Source organism: Danio rerio, chromosome 3 (genome assembly GCF_049306965.1).
Source record: "Danio rerio strain Tuebingen ecotype United States chromosome 3, GRCz12tu, whole genome shotgun sequence".
Lineage (NCBI taxonomy): Eukaryota > Metazoa > Chordata > Actinopteri > Cypriniformes > Danionidae > Danio > Danio rerio.
The window spans coordinates 35,600,748-35,612,807 of NC_133178.1; the positions used below are offsets into that span (position 1 = coordinate 35,600,748).

The 12,060-nt window shown below is 38.0% G+C and overlaps 1 protein-coding gene across 2 annotated transcripts in view; it reads right to left on the bottom strand.

Annotated features, from left to right (window-relative positions):
• The window catches only part of LOC137487238 (multidrug resistance-associated protein 1-like), a 35,230-nt gene that overhangs the window by 5,308 nt on the left and 17,862 nt on the right, over positions 1-12,060 (bottom strand). For both annotated transcript variants that reach the window (XM_073944759.1, XM_073944758.1), the window contains exons 6-17: positions 11,698-11,759; positions 11,456-11,587; positions 9,567-9,773; positions 7,196-7,373; positions 6,958-7,119; positions 6,021-6,113; positions 5,410-5,613; positions 5,176-5,322; positions 4,990-5,077; positions 572-641; positions 344-470; positions 76-252 (exon numbers count right to left, since the gene is read on the bottom strand). In XM_073944759.1, the coding sequence (XP_073800860.1) occupies positions 76-252; positions 344-470; positions 572-641; positions 4,990-5,077; positions 5,176-5,322; positions 5,410-5,613; positions 6,021-6,113; positions 6,958-7,119; positions 7,196-7,373; positions 9,567-9,773; positions 11,456-11,587; positions 11,698-11,759 (1,647 nt within the window). The remainder of the gene's footprint in view (positions 1-75; positions 253-343; positions 471-571; positions 642-4,989; positions 5,078-5,175; positions 5,323-5,409; positions 5,614-6,020; positions 6,114-6,957; positions 7,120-7,195; positions 7,374-9,566; positions 9,774-11,455; positions 11,588-11,697; positions 11,760-12,060) is intronic.

Here is a 12,060-nt window from a genome sequence, read left to right on the forward strand (position 1 = left end):
CATTTAATGGCTTTTAACTTTATCAAATCACATCTGGTTTGCACAATTATTATTATTTTTTTCTCTATTATGCACCTTCTCTCCAATCTCTGTGGCGTCTCTTGCAGGAAGGATCTCCAAGTCTGGTAGGAGGGCACAGGCTTCCAGTACTTTCTGGTACAAGCTGTCTTTCTTCTCACATCCAAACAAAATGTTGTCTTTAAGAGTGGCATTCTGGATCCATGCTTGCTGAGGAACATAAGCCACAGAGCCCTGAAAGAAAGTGTTAGTAAAATGATGTGAAATATGTCATTGATGTTAATATATATATAAATATTTTTAATGATGTTCCTGAAAAGTTTACTGTGATTTTGATGTGGCCGCTTTTCTTTTCCATTTCTCCAAGCATTGCAGACAAGAGAGAGGATTTTCCACTGCCCACATGACCAACCACAGCCACCAGTGAACCTCGCTGAACTTTGACATTGATCCTGAAATGAATTGTTGCCAGATTTTAATCTATAGGAATGATGAACCTACAGAGATCTTCCAGCAGGTGTTAAAAGTAAGTGATAAATATGTTTAAATTTACCTTCTAAGACATGGTGTGCTGTCTTTACACCAGCTGAATGTGCCATTGTTAATAACAACACTTTCAAAATCTGAAAAGAGAATAGAATATATTTTATTGTCATTGGAACATGTATGAAGCCCAACAAAACTGTGCTTAGCATGTTCCACATAATACACAAATTACAAATGGCACTCTATACATTTAACATATATTTTGTGGGAAATAACAGATATTACACAAGCTATACACATATTACACATGAATAGTCAGATATTGCATAAGATTTCGTGCCATTTTCAAGCCCCCTCTCAGGGGTTTTAAACACAGCCTTATTAAGATCCAGTACTCAGGCTTAAAACTGATGAGGTTTGACCCTCTTCGTATGTCCTGACAGAAATTCCTTGCCATAGACATGTTGCTTTGGCATTCCCAGGTCCAACACACTACAGTTTACACACTCTACAAATAAGGAGACTTGGTATAGCTAGCTCGCTGTTCAATATGTGTAATACGTGTGGTATGGAGAGTTGTTTCTAAAGCATCCTCTGTAGATGTATTTGCTCTATATGCTCATTGATGCTGGTCAATGTTGGGCAGCAAGAATTTTATGTGATCACATACCAGGTTTTCAAAACACTTCATGACTACTTGTGCAATTGGTTGATAGTCATTTACGGTGGTGATGGTTGGTTTATTCAGTAGAAGAACTATGATGGAGGACTTTAGGCAGAATGGGACAGCACACTGTGATATTGACAAGTAGAAAATCTCAGTAAAAACACTGGCCAGTCTGAACTGCAGAGTCCTTCAGCACATGTAGACATCAGGTACATCATCAGGTTCTGTGGCTTTTTTTTTTGGATTTTTGTCCCTTAGAGCGTGACTTTCCTCCCACTCCTCCACTCTGAGGGTGAAGCTGCTGTTTTCTGCTGCATATGATGTATGTACCAATTCTTACTTCACCTCAAGATGTTCAATTTCCTTGTCAATGATCACCTTCAGCTTGTAGATTGGGCCAGTAGTTTGGTGAGGTGCCGAACACAATCACACATTTGCTTTCTGCTGTTAATGTTTAGATGTTACTAGATCTTGGTTTTGTACTCTGCCTTGGCCTTCTTGATGCATTTTAATGTTGACTCAAGCCTGTAGGTCCTGGTGTTTAAAAGTCTCCCAATCAGATCTACTAAAACACTCCTGCAGCTGCCGAGAGGCTCCATCTTGCCAGATTTGATGCCAGCAAAAACATTTTTTTTCTCAGGCCAGGGTGATGTCTGCAGGGATTAGGAGCAGGGACAAGTGGTCAGACTGTAACTCAGCTTTAAGTTTGAGTAAACCTAGTCCAATGTGTTAGTTCCTCTTGTTGCGCATTTTAAATGATGGTGGAATTTAGGCAACATTGCTTTCAAACCCACATGAATAAAGTTTGCAGTCACTCCATGTGAAAATTCCATCTCCTCCCAGATTATTCAAATCTTGTTTCACAGCATAAACAGCTGCTTCTTTGGCTCCATTCCTATGCGGTTAGTCTGCAGGACGGATTTTACAACTTTTCCATTGTGTTCCGAGTTTTGAAACCTTATTCTCAAATCTGACTTCTGCTTCGGATGCAGGAACAAGTAGAGCTTCTTTAGAGCAGGCCTAGAGGTTCAAAACAATAGCCCCTTTCACACATACAGACCTTTCCGGAAAATTACCGGCAATTTTCCGGAAAGGTTGTATGTGTGAACAGGTCCTTTTTGAAAATACCGGTAAATTCGTTCTGGCTATTTTCCGGAAAGAGAAGTTGTAACATTACCGGCAATTTACCGGAATGCTGCGCTGTGTGAACGCAGAAGGAAGATTTCCGGAATAAGCGTGTGCACGTCTAGAACGTGCTGACGTAAGACGTCTGCTTTAGCCAATCAGAACAGTCAGACGCATTTACGTCCGCGCGGTTTATGAGAATTAAAGCCTTTGAATATTTTCCCAGACACATTTAGCTGCTAGAAGTTAGTCAAATCACGTTTATATGTTCTTCTTAATGCCAACTGTGTAAATGATCATCGATGAGATGCTTATGATAAGCCGTTGTTTGTTTACCTTCAAGCTTTGCGTGTGCCCATGAAACAGCCTGTGAGCGCCTGCACACGCACATATTATGAACATCTCGAAATGCGAAAGTGATCCTGCGAAAGTTGTTTACAATATTGATCATCCACAGAGTTTGTAATTTAGTCAAATGTTTACAAATACAAGCGCAGCCGTTTAAAGCTCATTTGTGGTGAATGATGTCAGAATTTACCGGTATTTTGGAATGGATGTGTGAATGCTCTTTTCCGGAAAATTTCCGTAACGTCCTCGCCTGTGTGAACAGCGCTTTTTTCAATATACCGGTAAAGTCGTTCCGGAAATTTTCCAGATATTTACCGGTATCACTAGCCCCTTTCACACAGTGATACCGGTAAATATCTGGAAAATTTCCGCAACGACTTTACCGGTATATTGAAAAAAGCGCTGTTCACACAGGCGAGGACGTTACGGAAATTTTCCGGAAAAGAGCATTCACACATCCATTCCAAAATACCGGTACATTCTGACATCATTCACCACACATGAGCTTTAAACGGCTGCGCTTGTATTTGTAAACATTTGACTAAATTACAAACTCTGTGGATAATCAGTATTGTGAACAACTTTCGCAGGATTACTTTCGCATGTCGAAATGTTCATAATATGTGCGCAGGCGCTCACAGGCTGTTTCACAGGCACACGAACGTAAACAAACAACGGCTTATCATAAGCATCTCATCGATGATTATTTATACAGTTGGCATTAAGAAGAACATATAAACGTGATCTGACTAACTTTTAGCAGCTAAATGTGTCTGGAAAAATATTCAAAGGCTTTTATTCTCATAAACCGCGCGGACGTAAATGCATCTGACAGTTGTGATTGGCTAAAGCAGACGTCTCACGTCAGCACGTTCTAAACGTGCACGCGCTTATTCCGTCAATCTTCCTTCTGCGTTCACACAGCGCAGCATTCCGGCAAATTGCCGGTAATGTTACAACTTCTCTTTCCGGAAAATAGCCAGAACGAATTTACCGGTATTTTCAAAAAGGACCTGTTCACACATACAACCTTTCCGGAAAATTGCCGGTAATTTTCCGGAAAGGTCTGTATGTGTGAAAGGGGCTAAGTGTGAAAGGGGCTAATGACTCCATCTTCTCTCTCCCACCACACCACACAGCAACTCCAAATTATTATTAATTCTGAGTGTGCTTCACACAGGTAAGTGGGCTTGTCAAACCACCTATAGAAACATTCTTCTTCTTTATCTTCTTGTTCTTCTTCTTGTACTTCTTGTTCTTCTTTTTCTTCTTCTCGTTCTCTTTCAAAAATCTCCCTTCTCCCTTCCCCTTACTCTAATTGCTGAATCTCCTCCTCAAAATATACATACTCTCCTCATTTGGTTTGGCTGAATGAAACTTTTTCCCTCCAACATTTGGGTGATTTCTGCTACAACTTTCTGCCCCCCACCTTGACCTGACTGGATCCATGGTCTGAAGAATAATGATCATGTGTTTCGCTCCCCTGCTTAGGAAGTTTGCTTACTTGCTACATGCTGAATGCACTTTTAGCCAAATGCCTCTATTGTTTCAGTTGCTTCACTGTTTTTTTCCAATAACTTCCTTTGCTATTATAAGATGATTTCAGGTGTTTTACTCTGCAGACTTGGGTTTTTAATCCTTCTGTCTTCTGCCACACTTATTATCAATTGAGTTTTATTTTTAACTCTCCTGACAAAGAGCTGTCAAGGTCTGAAGGACGTCATGAAGCCATGCCAAAAGTAAATGAGGCGACAGGGTGACATTTTTGGTTGATGCTTTTGCATAAACTCCAACCACAGGTTATTATTACGAGTCTGAGTTCATTATTAAGCATAATCAAATGGTGAAGAAAAGAGAAAGACAGACTCTTTGACTTTATTACAAAAAAATAGATCCATTTTTTAATAAACCAGTTTTGAAAATAGACTTTTAACAGACAAAAATGTGGAAAAAAAGTTATATAAATATGTAATTACAGCTCCAAAGCTGAAAATCCCCTTCCACTGACTGCTGCATGAAGTCATAAAGCACACTTTAGCCTCTACCAAAACCCACCTCATAGCCACAAAATTTCCTTAAAGTGTTTGTGAAATTACAGTGTTTAAATTAATGTTTCAAAAGTCTTACACATGAGCTTGTCTCGCAGATATATTTTTCAAGGTGGGTGTTTCTGGCAAATCAGTAACTTGTTGTTTTTGTTTATCTGGATGATGGTTTTGGTTACGCCTTCTACTTTCTACTAGGAAAAAAAACTCTTTATTGTTCAACTGTAAAAATGTTTTTTAAATGAGGCATATGAAGTGTTTTATCTCATAGAACAAAGTCTGAAAAGCTAATGCACTTACCAGGATTGTATGGAACTCTTTCCACGCTATCAAGTTTCAGCTCATCTTGACAGAGAAACTTCCCGAGTCGTTTGAGAGAAACAACAGCCTTAGAAATAGAAAGCAAAAAAAAAGGGCTTTTAAATATTCTTGAAGTGAGTACTCTACTATTATAACATATATAGAGCATGTAGTACTGGTGCTCACCTGCATAGTAGTGCTCATTGCAAATGGCAGTTGGCTGAGTGGAGCTTTAAGTATGTTAATAAGAGCCATGGACACAAAGATTTTCTGAGCATCCAGAACATGCTTATCATCAATTAGCACATACACCCCGAACATGGCAAACGCAATCTGTAGGCAAAGTAGAGTAAGCCAAACAGTCATATAAATGTTATATATGATTATATGAATATTTTCTGATGTCCATATGAAATGTACCAAAAAAGTGGAGGAATTGAAGGAGGCGATGGAAATGGAGTAAAGTATCTGGGACTTCTTCAGAGCATTCAGCTCTTTTTCCCTGTATTCAAGCACTCGCTCTCTGAAGGCATTCTCCCAGGCGTAAAACTTCAGGATTTTTATGCCACTCAAAATCTCATTCATCAGCTTAATGCGTCCATCCATGTACCTCATCTGGACCTCCTGAAAGCAGTAAATGCATGTGAAATCAGAGTCATGCAGCCACAATTATTTGCAAGAATAGAAAGACATCAAGATGGGCAAGTTTTCGTTTTTTCATTACAAATTTCCTGTTTCTAAATTCTTTGGATGGCTGAGACCAAGCAAATAAAAGCATTCATTTTACTGTATGTCATTTGTAATTAATATATAAATTAACATGCAATCCTGTTATTTTTACTGTGTTCATAACATTATAACATCAGAGGACAGAACTGCATGGACTGTTCACATGCTTGCGTTTTAAATTATCTGTAGATATGAAGCAGATTGATAATACTATCTACCGATGTGACCTCACTTGTCACAACATGACCGTAATGTATAGGAACAATAATAATATAATATTATAGGAATAATATGGGCAATACCTGGAGCTTGCTTCTCATTTTGGCAATGAACCCATTCAAAGGAAAGATGAGAATCACAATGGCGATACCAGCCAATGCAGATGGGCCAAGGTGCTGTACAGGGGTGAGAGGAATGAAAAGTAAAAGGAATGAGTTTGAAAATGGATGCATTAATGACAGTTAAATTAACTTACTTTAAATTAATTTAATTTAATTTTCATGGCATGGCATGTTCTGGCCTTTTAAAAACCCAGTGACATGCTGTTGTTCCTTTAAAGCCCTTGTATACTTTACATATTTTTTGTAATTTAACTCATTGTCATGTTAAAGAAACCAGTTTGAGATTCTTCAAACTCTGTCAAAACTGTTACTCACTGAATATCTTTGTACCTTAGATCTTTTTTAACCTTAGAAATGTAATGCATGAAATTCCCAGTTGATCAGCCATTTCTAAAATACTCAGAACAGCCCGTATGGCACCAAAATTCATGACACCCCAAAGTCACTCACTTTCTTCTCCTTTTTTATGCTCTATTTGACACTTAGCAGATCATCTTGACCACATTTACATGCTGTAATACACAGAGTTTCTGCCATTTGATTGGCTGATTAGATACAAATGGGTGTACCTAATAAACTGAATGACCATATAAGTACATGTCCAATAACTGAACTTTTTGGAGTAGAACAGAAATTGATGAGAGAATGAGGGATAGGATCGGGAAAGGTCAGTGAGCCAGGATTTGCACTTGGGATGTCCAAAGCACAGCTGTACATGTTGGAGCACTTCCTACGAGACTATTGGACTGACTAATTGGAGTATACTTTGAATGGCTTTTGTACACTTTTTAGTAAATTAAATATACTTTGGAAAGGTAGAACTATACTACATATTGTAGAAGAACAATACAATATTCAAAAACATGTTTTGTATTTCTATAGAAGCAGCTGTTCTCACCTGCCAGAGGAAGAAAAGACACAAGGCGATTTCAATGGGAGCCAGCCACACTGCATTGAAGTACACTACAAAATCCATGAGCTTCTGGGTGTCAGCTGAAACCAGGTTCACTATCTCTCCGACTGTACATGTCTTGCGGGCTGCACTGTTGATGACCAAAGACTGTGGACAACCAGAGTAAATGTGAGAACCATTAAATGCTGCTTTGCATTTGTTAGTAAACACTTGTAAGATTTACCTTCCGGTACACCAGTCCCATAACTGCAGTTTTAACCCTCATGCCAACTGCGAAACAGGTATACATGTACTGATGGTTAAATAGGGACTGCAGACAAGACAACAGGAACAGAGAAAAGGCGAAGAGGTAACCCTTCCACAAGGGGGCATCTTCATCCCTCACATAGCCAAGCAGTAAACTGAAGAACAAGAACAAACATTATTATGATTTACTGAGACCCAAAGATTAGCATGCCATTATATATGTACAGTACTGTGCAAAAGTTTTAGACCACAATTACATTTGTTGTTTTAGTGATGGTATCGTAACAATATATAATTATTTAACATGTTTTTTATTAAAATACAACTAGAAAATACAGGTTAGAGTTGGATTTTTTTTTAAAGACCATTTAGGACATGCTGTTTTAGGTTAATTTTTGGTCTTATTGGAGGAATAGGGTAAAAAATTAGTTCTTGCAGCTTTTTGTGAAATATAGTGAAGGCTCTGGCCTGGTTTGGGTCTGCATTTATGCCAGCAGTGTTGGCAATATTGTCTAAATTGATAGGATTGTGGAAGCTAAAAACCACAGACAGGTTTTGATCCATTATGCCATTCCTTAGAGAGCATAACTGGTATTGGTTTGATATTTCAGCATGATAATGATCTCAAACACATTTCTAAAGCAGCTAAATCATATTTCAAGAAAAGAAAATAGCTAATTAAACACAGTCTGAAATGAAACAGGACAGATTAAGCAAAATTTGGCAGCCTAAATCTAAGGAAGAAGTTTGGGAAGAGCTGAAAGAGGCCTAATATTACATATCACAGTATGTTAGAAAGCTTCAGGACAGTCTTCTCAAAACAGTTCAAGCTGTGCCAAGGAAGGCCATATTATAGACTTTTGCTTGAAGTAATTTCATTCTAAAATGAAAAGTTTTTTTTTTTTTTTTAAATCTTGTTTACACATTCTATAATATCTGTTTGTATCTTAATAAAGAGATCGTACTATTTGAAATTGTTTTTAAAATGAGCCCTTTTCTCAGTCTCCCATGTATGGCTTCAATATTTCATTCATTCATTCATTCATTTTCTTGTCGGCTTAATCCCTTTATTAATCAGGGGTCGCCACAGCGGAATGAACCGCCAACTTATCCAGCAAGTTTTTACGCAGCGGATGCCCTTCCAGCCGCAACCCATCTCTGGGAAAGGCTTCAATATTTTTGTTTTTGAAAATTATTATTATTATTTTTTATTCCATTTAAAGTGAAATAATTGAACATAATCATATGAAGCAGAGAAAAATGCTTATTTTTTATGAACATCTTCTAACAGCACTTTAAAGATTTAGCATCTGAACTTCATATGGATGTCTTTACAGTACTGTGCCTTAGACTATCAAAGCTAGTGGCAGCCTAAAGCTTACAGTACTGTTTTTTCAACATATAAATTTTGTATATTTAAACTTTGTCTGATTTACAATATAGCGAGCGCAAGCCAAACCTAAAGAAACTGGGATGTGCACATAATTGATGACCGCCTTCTTGGACCAAGTACAGCTAAACCTAATTTATATTATTGCCAGGTACATACATCAAAGTTATTCAGGGTGCACAGTCATTATAAAGGGGTGTTGTGGTGTTGGTGAGGCCTCGGTTCCTGTGGTTCTGGAGCAGTGAATCCACCACACTGCTCTTGGCTTGTTATATGCCAGAAATAGTGGCTTGTTATGATGATCTACTTGCAGTTTCTTTGCCTTTTCTGAGCTATAGCTCAGCCACAAACAACGTGATGCTGCGTGGAGTGTATGGCACGTAATTAACAGTGTGTGGCTGTACCAAAGCTGAATGTGCTGTTATTCCTGTCTGTGATGGGGATTCACACTCAATGCTGTGAAAGGCCAACAAGTTCATAGACATAGTTATGGTTCCCCCAGTGTTTTTGTTGCACAACACTGCAATTATGTGATAAAGGTCTTGCTCTACATTTGTGCAGTGGCATGTTTTTCCTTATCAAATATAATTTAATAAGTGTTGCCTCCTATATACTCTAGATAATTCATTGATAATATTCACATTTTAGACTAAATGGCAAAGGAACAATAATGATTTAAAATTGATTATAGACACTCTTAATTTTCGAAACAAATGAACACTTTTATTCAGCAAGAATCCATTAAAACTTACATATAATGTATATATTTTTAATTAATTTCATAAATTATTTAAAATAAACAAATATTTTAAAGCATATCATCATATCAAATCACAAAAGTAAATGTATAAAAAAAAGCCTTAAAACTGGTCTTTTAACTTGTAATAGTTCACAGTATTACCGTGTTTTGCTTTGGTGCATTTCTTTTAGTTCTTTTAATTTTCACTGCGTCTCTCACCTTAGGACTTGTGGGATGGAGAACATAAAAGCATCTTGAATGACAAGACAGAGAGTCCCAGTCAGAAAGTAAGGGCCGAAATTTTTGGCCAGTGTCCGGAGAAGAACGAAGCCTGCGCATTGTTCCTTGTGGAGTTTTCTGAGCAGCTGCTTCTGCTCACTCAGCTTATAACCACGTGCTTCTGTTCCATTCAGAGAGCTCTCTCTACTGTGGAGGAATGATCAGACACACTAAATCAATAAAAGAATCATTGCCAAACGTATGACTAGGCAGAAACATTTTAATCAATGCAACAGTTATACAACCAACAGAAATTAGGTTGGGATAGCATGGAAAACTCAATAAAAAAACAAAGTAGTGGTTTTCAAATTTACTTTGACTTGTATTTCAGTGCAGACAATATGAACACAAAATGTTTCATGTTTTTTCTGGTCAACTTCATTCATTGATTCATTTTCTTTTCAGCTTAGTCTTTTAATAATCCAGGGTTGCCACAGCGGAATGAACCGCCAACTTATCCAGCATATGTTTTATGCAGCGGATGCCCTTCCAGCTGCAACCCATCTCTGGGAAACATCCATACACTACGGACAATTTAGCCAACCCGATTCACTTGTACCACGTCTTTGGACTGTGGGGGAAACCGGGGCACCCGGAGGAAACCCACGCAAATGCGGGGAGAGCATGCAAACTCCACACAGAAACGCCAACTGACACAGCCGAGGCTCAAAACAGTGACCTTCTTGCTGTGAGGGGACAGCACTACCTACTTCGCCACCGCGTTGCCACTGGTCAACTTTATTTAAATTGTTGTTCAGACCTGCAACACTACAAAAAAGTAATATAGGACAAGAAATCAGGTAAATTACTTAAATAATGATGTGATTTAAAACAGGTGATGGTCATTATGGTTTGATGCAAAAGCAGCATCCAAGAAAGGTTTTGTTCTTTAGTAGCAAAGATGGGTCAAGGATAGCCAAAATTGCACTGTGCCAAAAGGAAGCCCTATGTTAACAGTGTGCAGAAGCGGCGTCCACTTCTTTGGGCCCAGAGGTAGCTGGGATGGACCTTCACACAGTGGAAACATGTACTCTGGCCAAATGAATCAGTATTTTTTGTGAGAAATGGACACTCCGAACCAAAGAAGAAAAGAAAAAGACAGAAAACAGAGTCTGTCATGGGATGGAGTTGTGTCAGTCCCCTTGGCAAAGATAAATTACACCTCTGTGTTGGAACCATTAATGCAAAAAATTACATAGAGATTTCAGAGCACTATATGCTGCCTTTTTTCCTTGGACGCTCATGCGTATTGCAACAAGACAATGCAAATCCACATTCTGCACACAGTACAATGTCCTGACTGCGGAGGAAGAGGATACAGGTACTTGACTGGCCTGCCGGCAGTCCCAACCTGTCTCCAATAGAGAATCTGTGACGCAGTTTGAAGCGCAAAATGTGAAGACCCAGTACTGTTACCTACCTTAAGACTTGTTTGCAGGAAAAATTGTACAAAATTGCATCCGAAACACTTCACCACTTGGTGTCTTCAGTCCCTAAACATCTCAAGTGTTGTGAAAAGGAATGCTAACATTACAAAGTGGTAAATGCTTTACTGTTCCAACTTTTTGTGTGTTTCAACTTTCAAGAACAAGAATTGGAATGTGTTAATTTGGACAAAATAAAAATCACGAGGAACACGTTAAATAATGTTTGTTATATTGTCTGCAATGAAATAAGTCAAATTAAATTTAGAAATCAATACTTTTTTATTTGCGTTTTTTATATTGTCACAAACTTTTCTGATTTGTGATTATAATTTTAATTAAACACTCTTGAATCCAAAGATTTTTTTGGAGTAAATATTCTATAAACAAATGTAGGTGTCTTACTGTTGCAGTTTGGCCCATTGTTTTGCCCACTCTTTTTCTAGATCACAGATGATTTTTTCAGACGTGTCCTCTTCTCGAAGAGACCAGAGATCTTCAGCTTTTAAAGGTGAGCGGTAGCCCTTCACCACCAGTCTGTGGAGCACAAATAACTGCATTTTTCAGTAAATCTGTGGCCTATTAATCCTTTGAGCTTTTCAACAACCTCAGAAGTCCAGAAAAGAGAGACAAAGAGGTGACTTTACCTGCCGTACCACCAGAACAGCAATTTTGACAGGAAAGAAGCATCCTCAACTGGACATGGGTTCTAGTGGAAAAAACAAGGTATTAGCAATTTTAACTATTTTCTAAAAATTAAAAGTGAAAAGCTAACACTTTACTTAAAGGGGTAGTTCATTAGACTTTAATAAAGCCATTTTAACATAATAACATGACACGACATGAACATGAATGGGACTTCATGACAATTATTAAGTCTCTTGACAATAATGTTTATGACAGATTTATGACAGGTATTCTTATATTGTTGTCTTACTAATGTCAAGTCGTCATGACAAAGACGCTGACAGGTTGTTATTTATTTCAAGTAATACATAACAAAGAGAGCT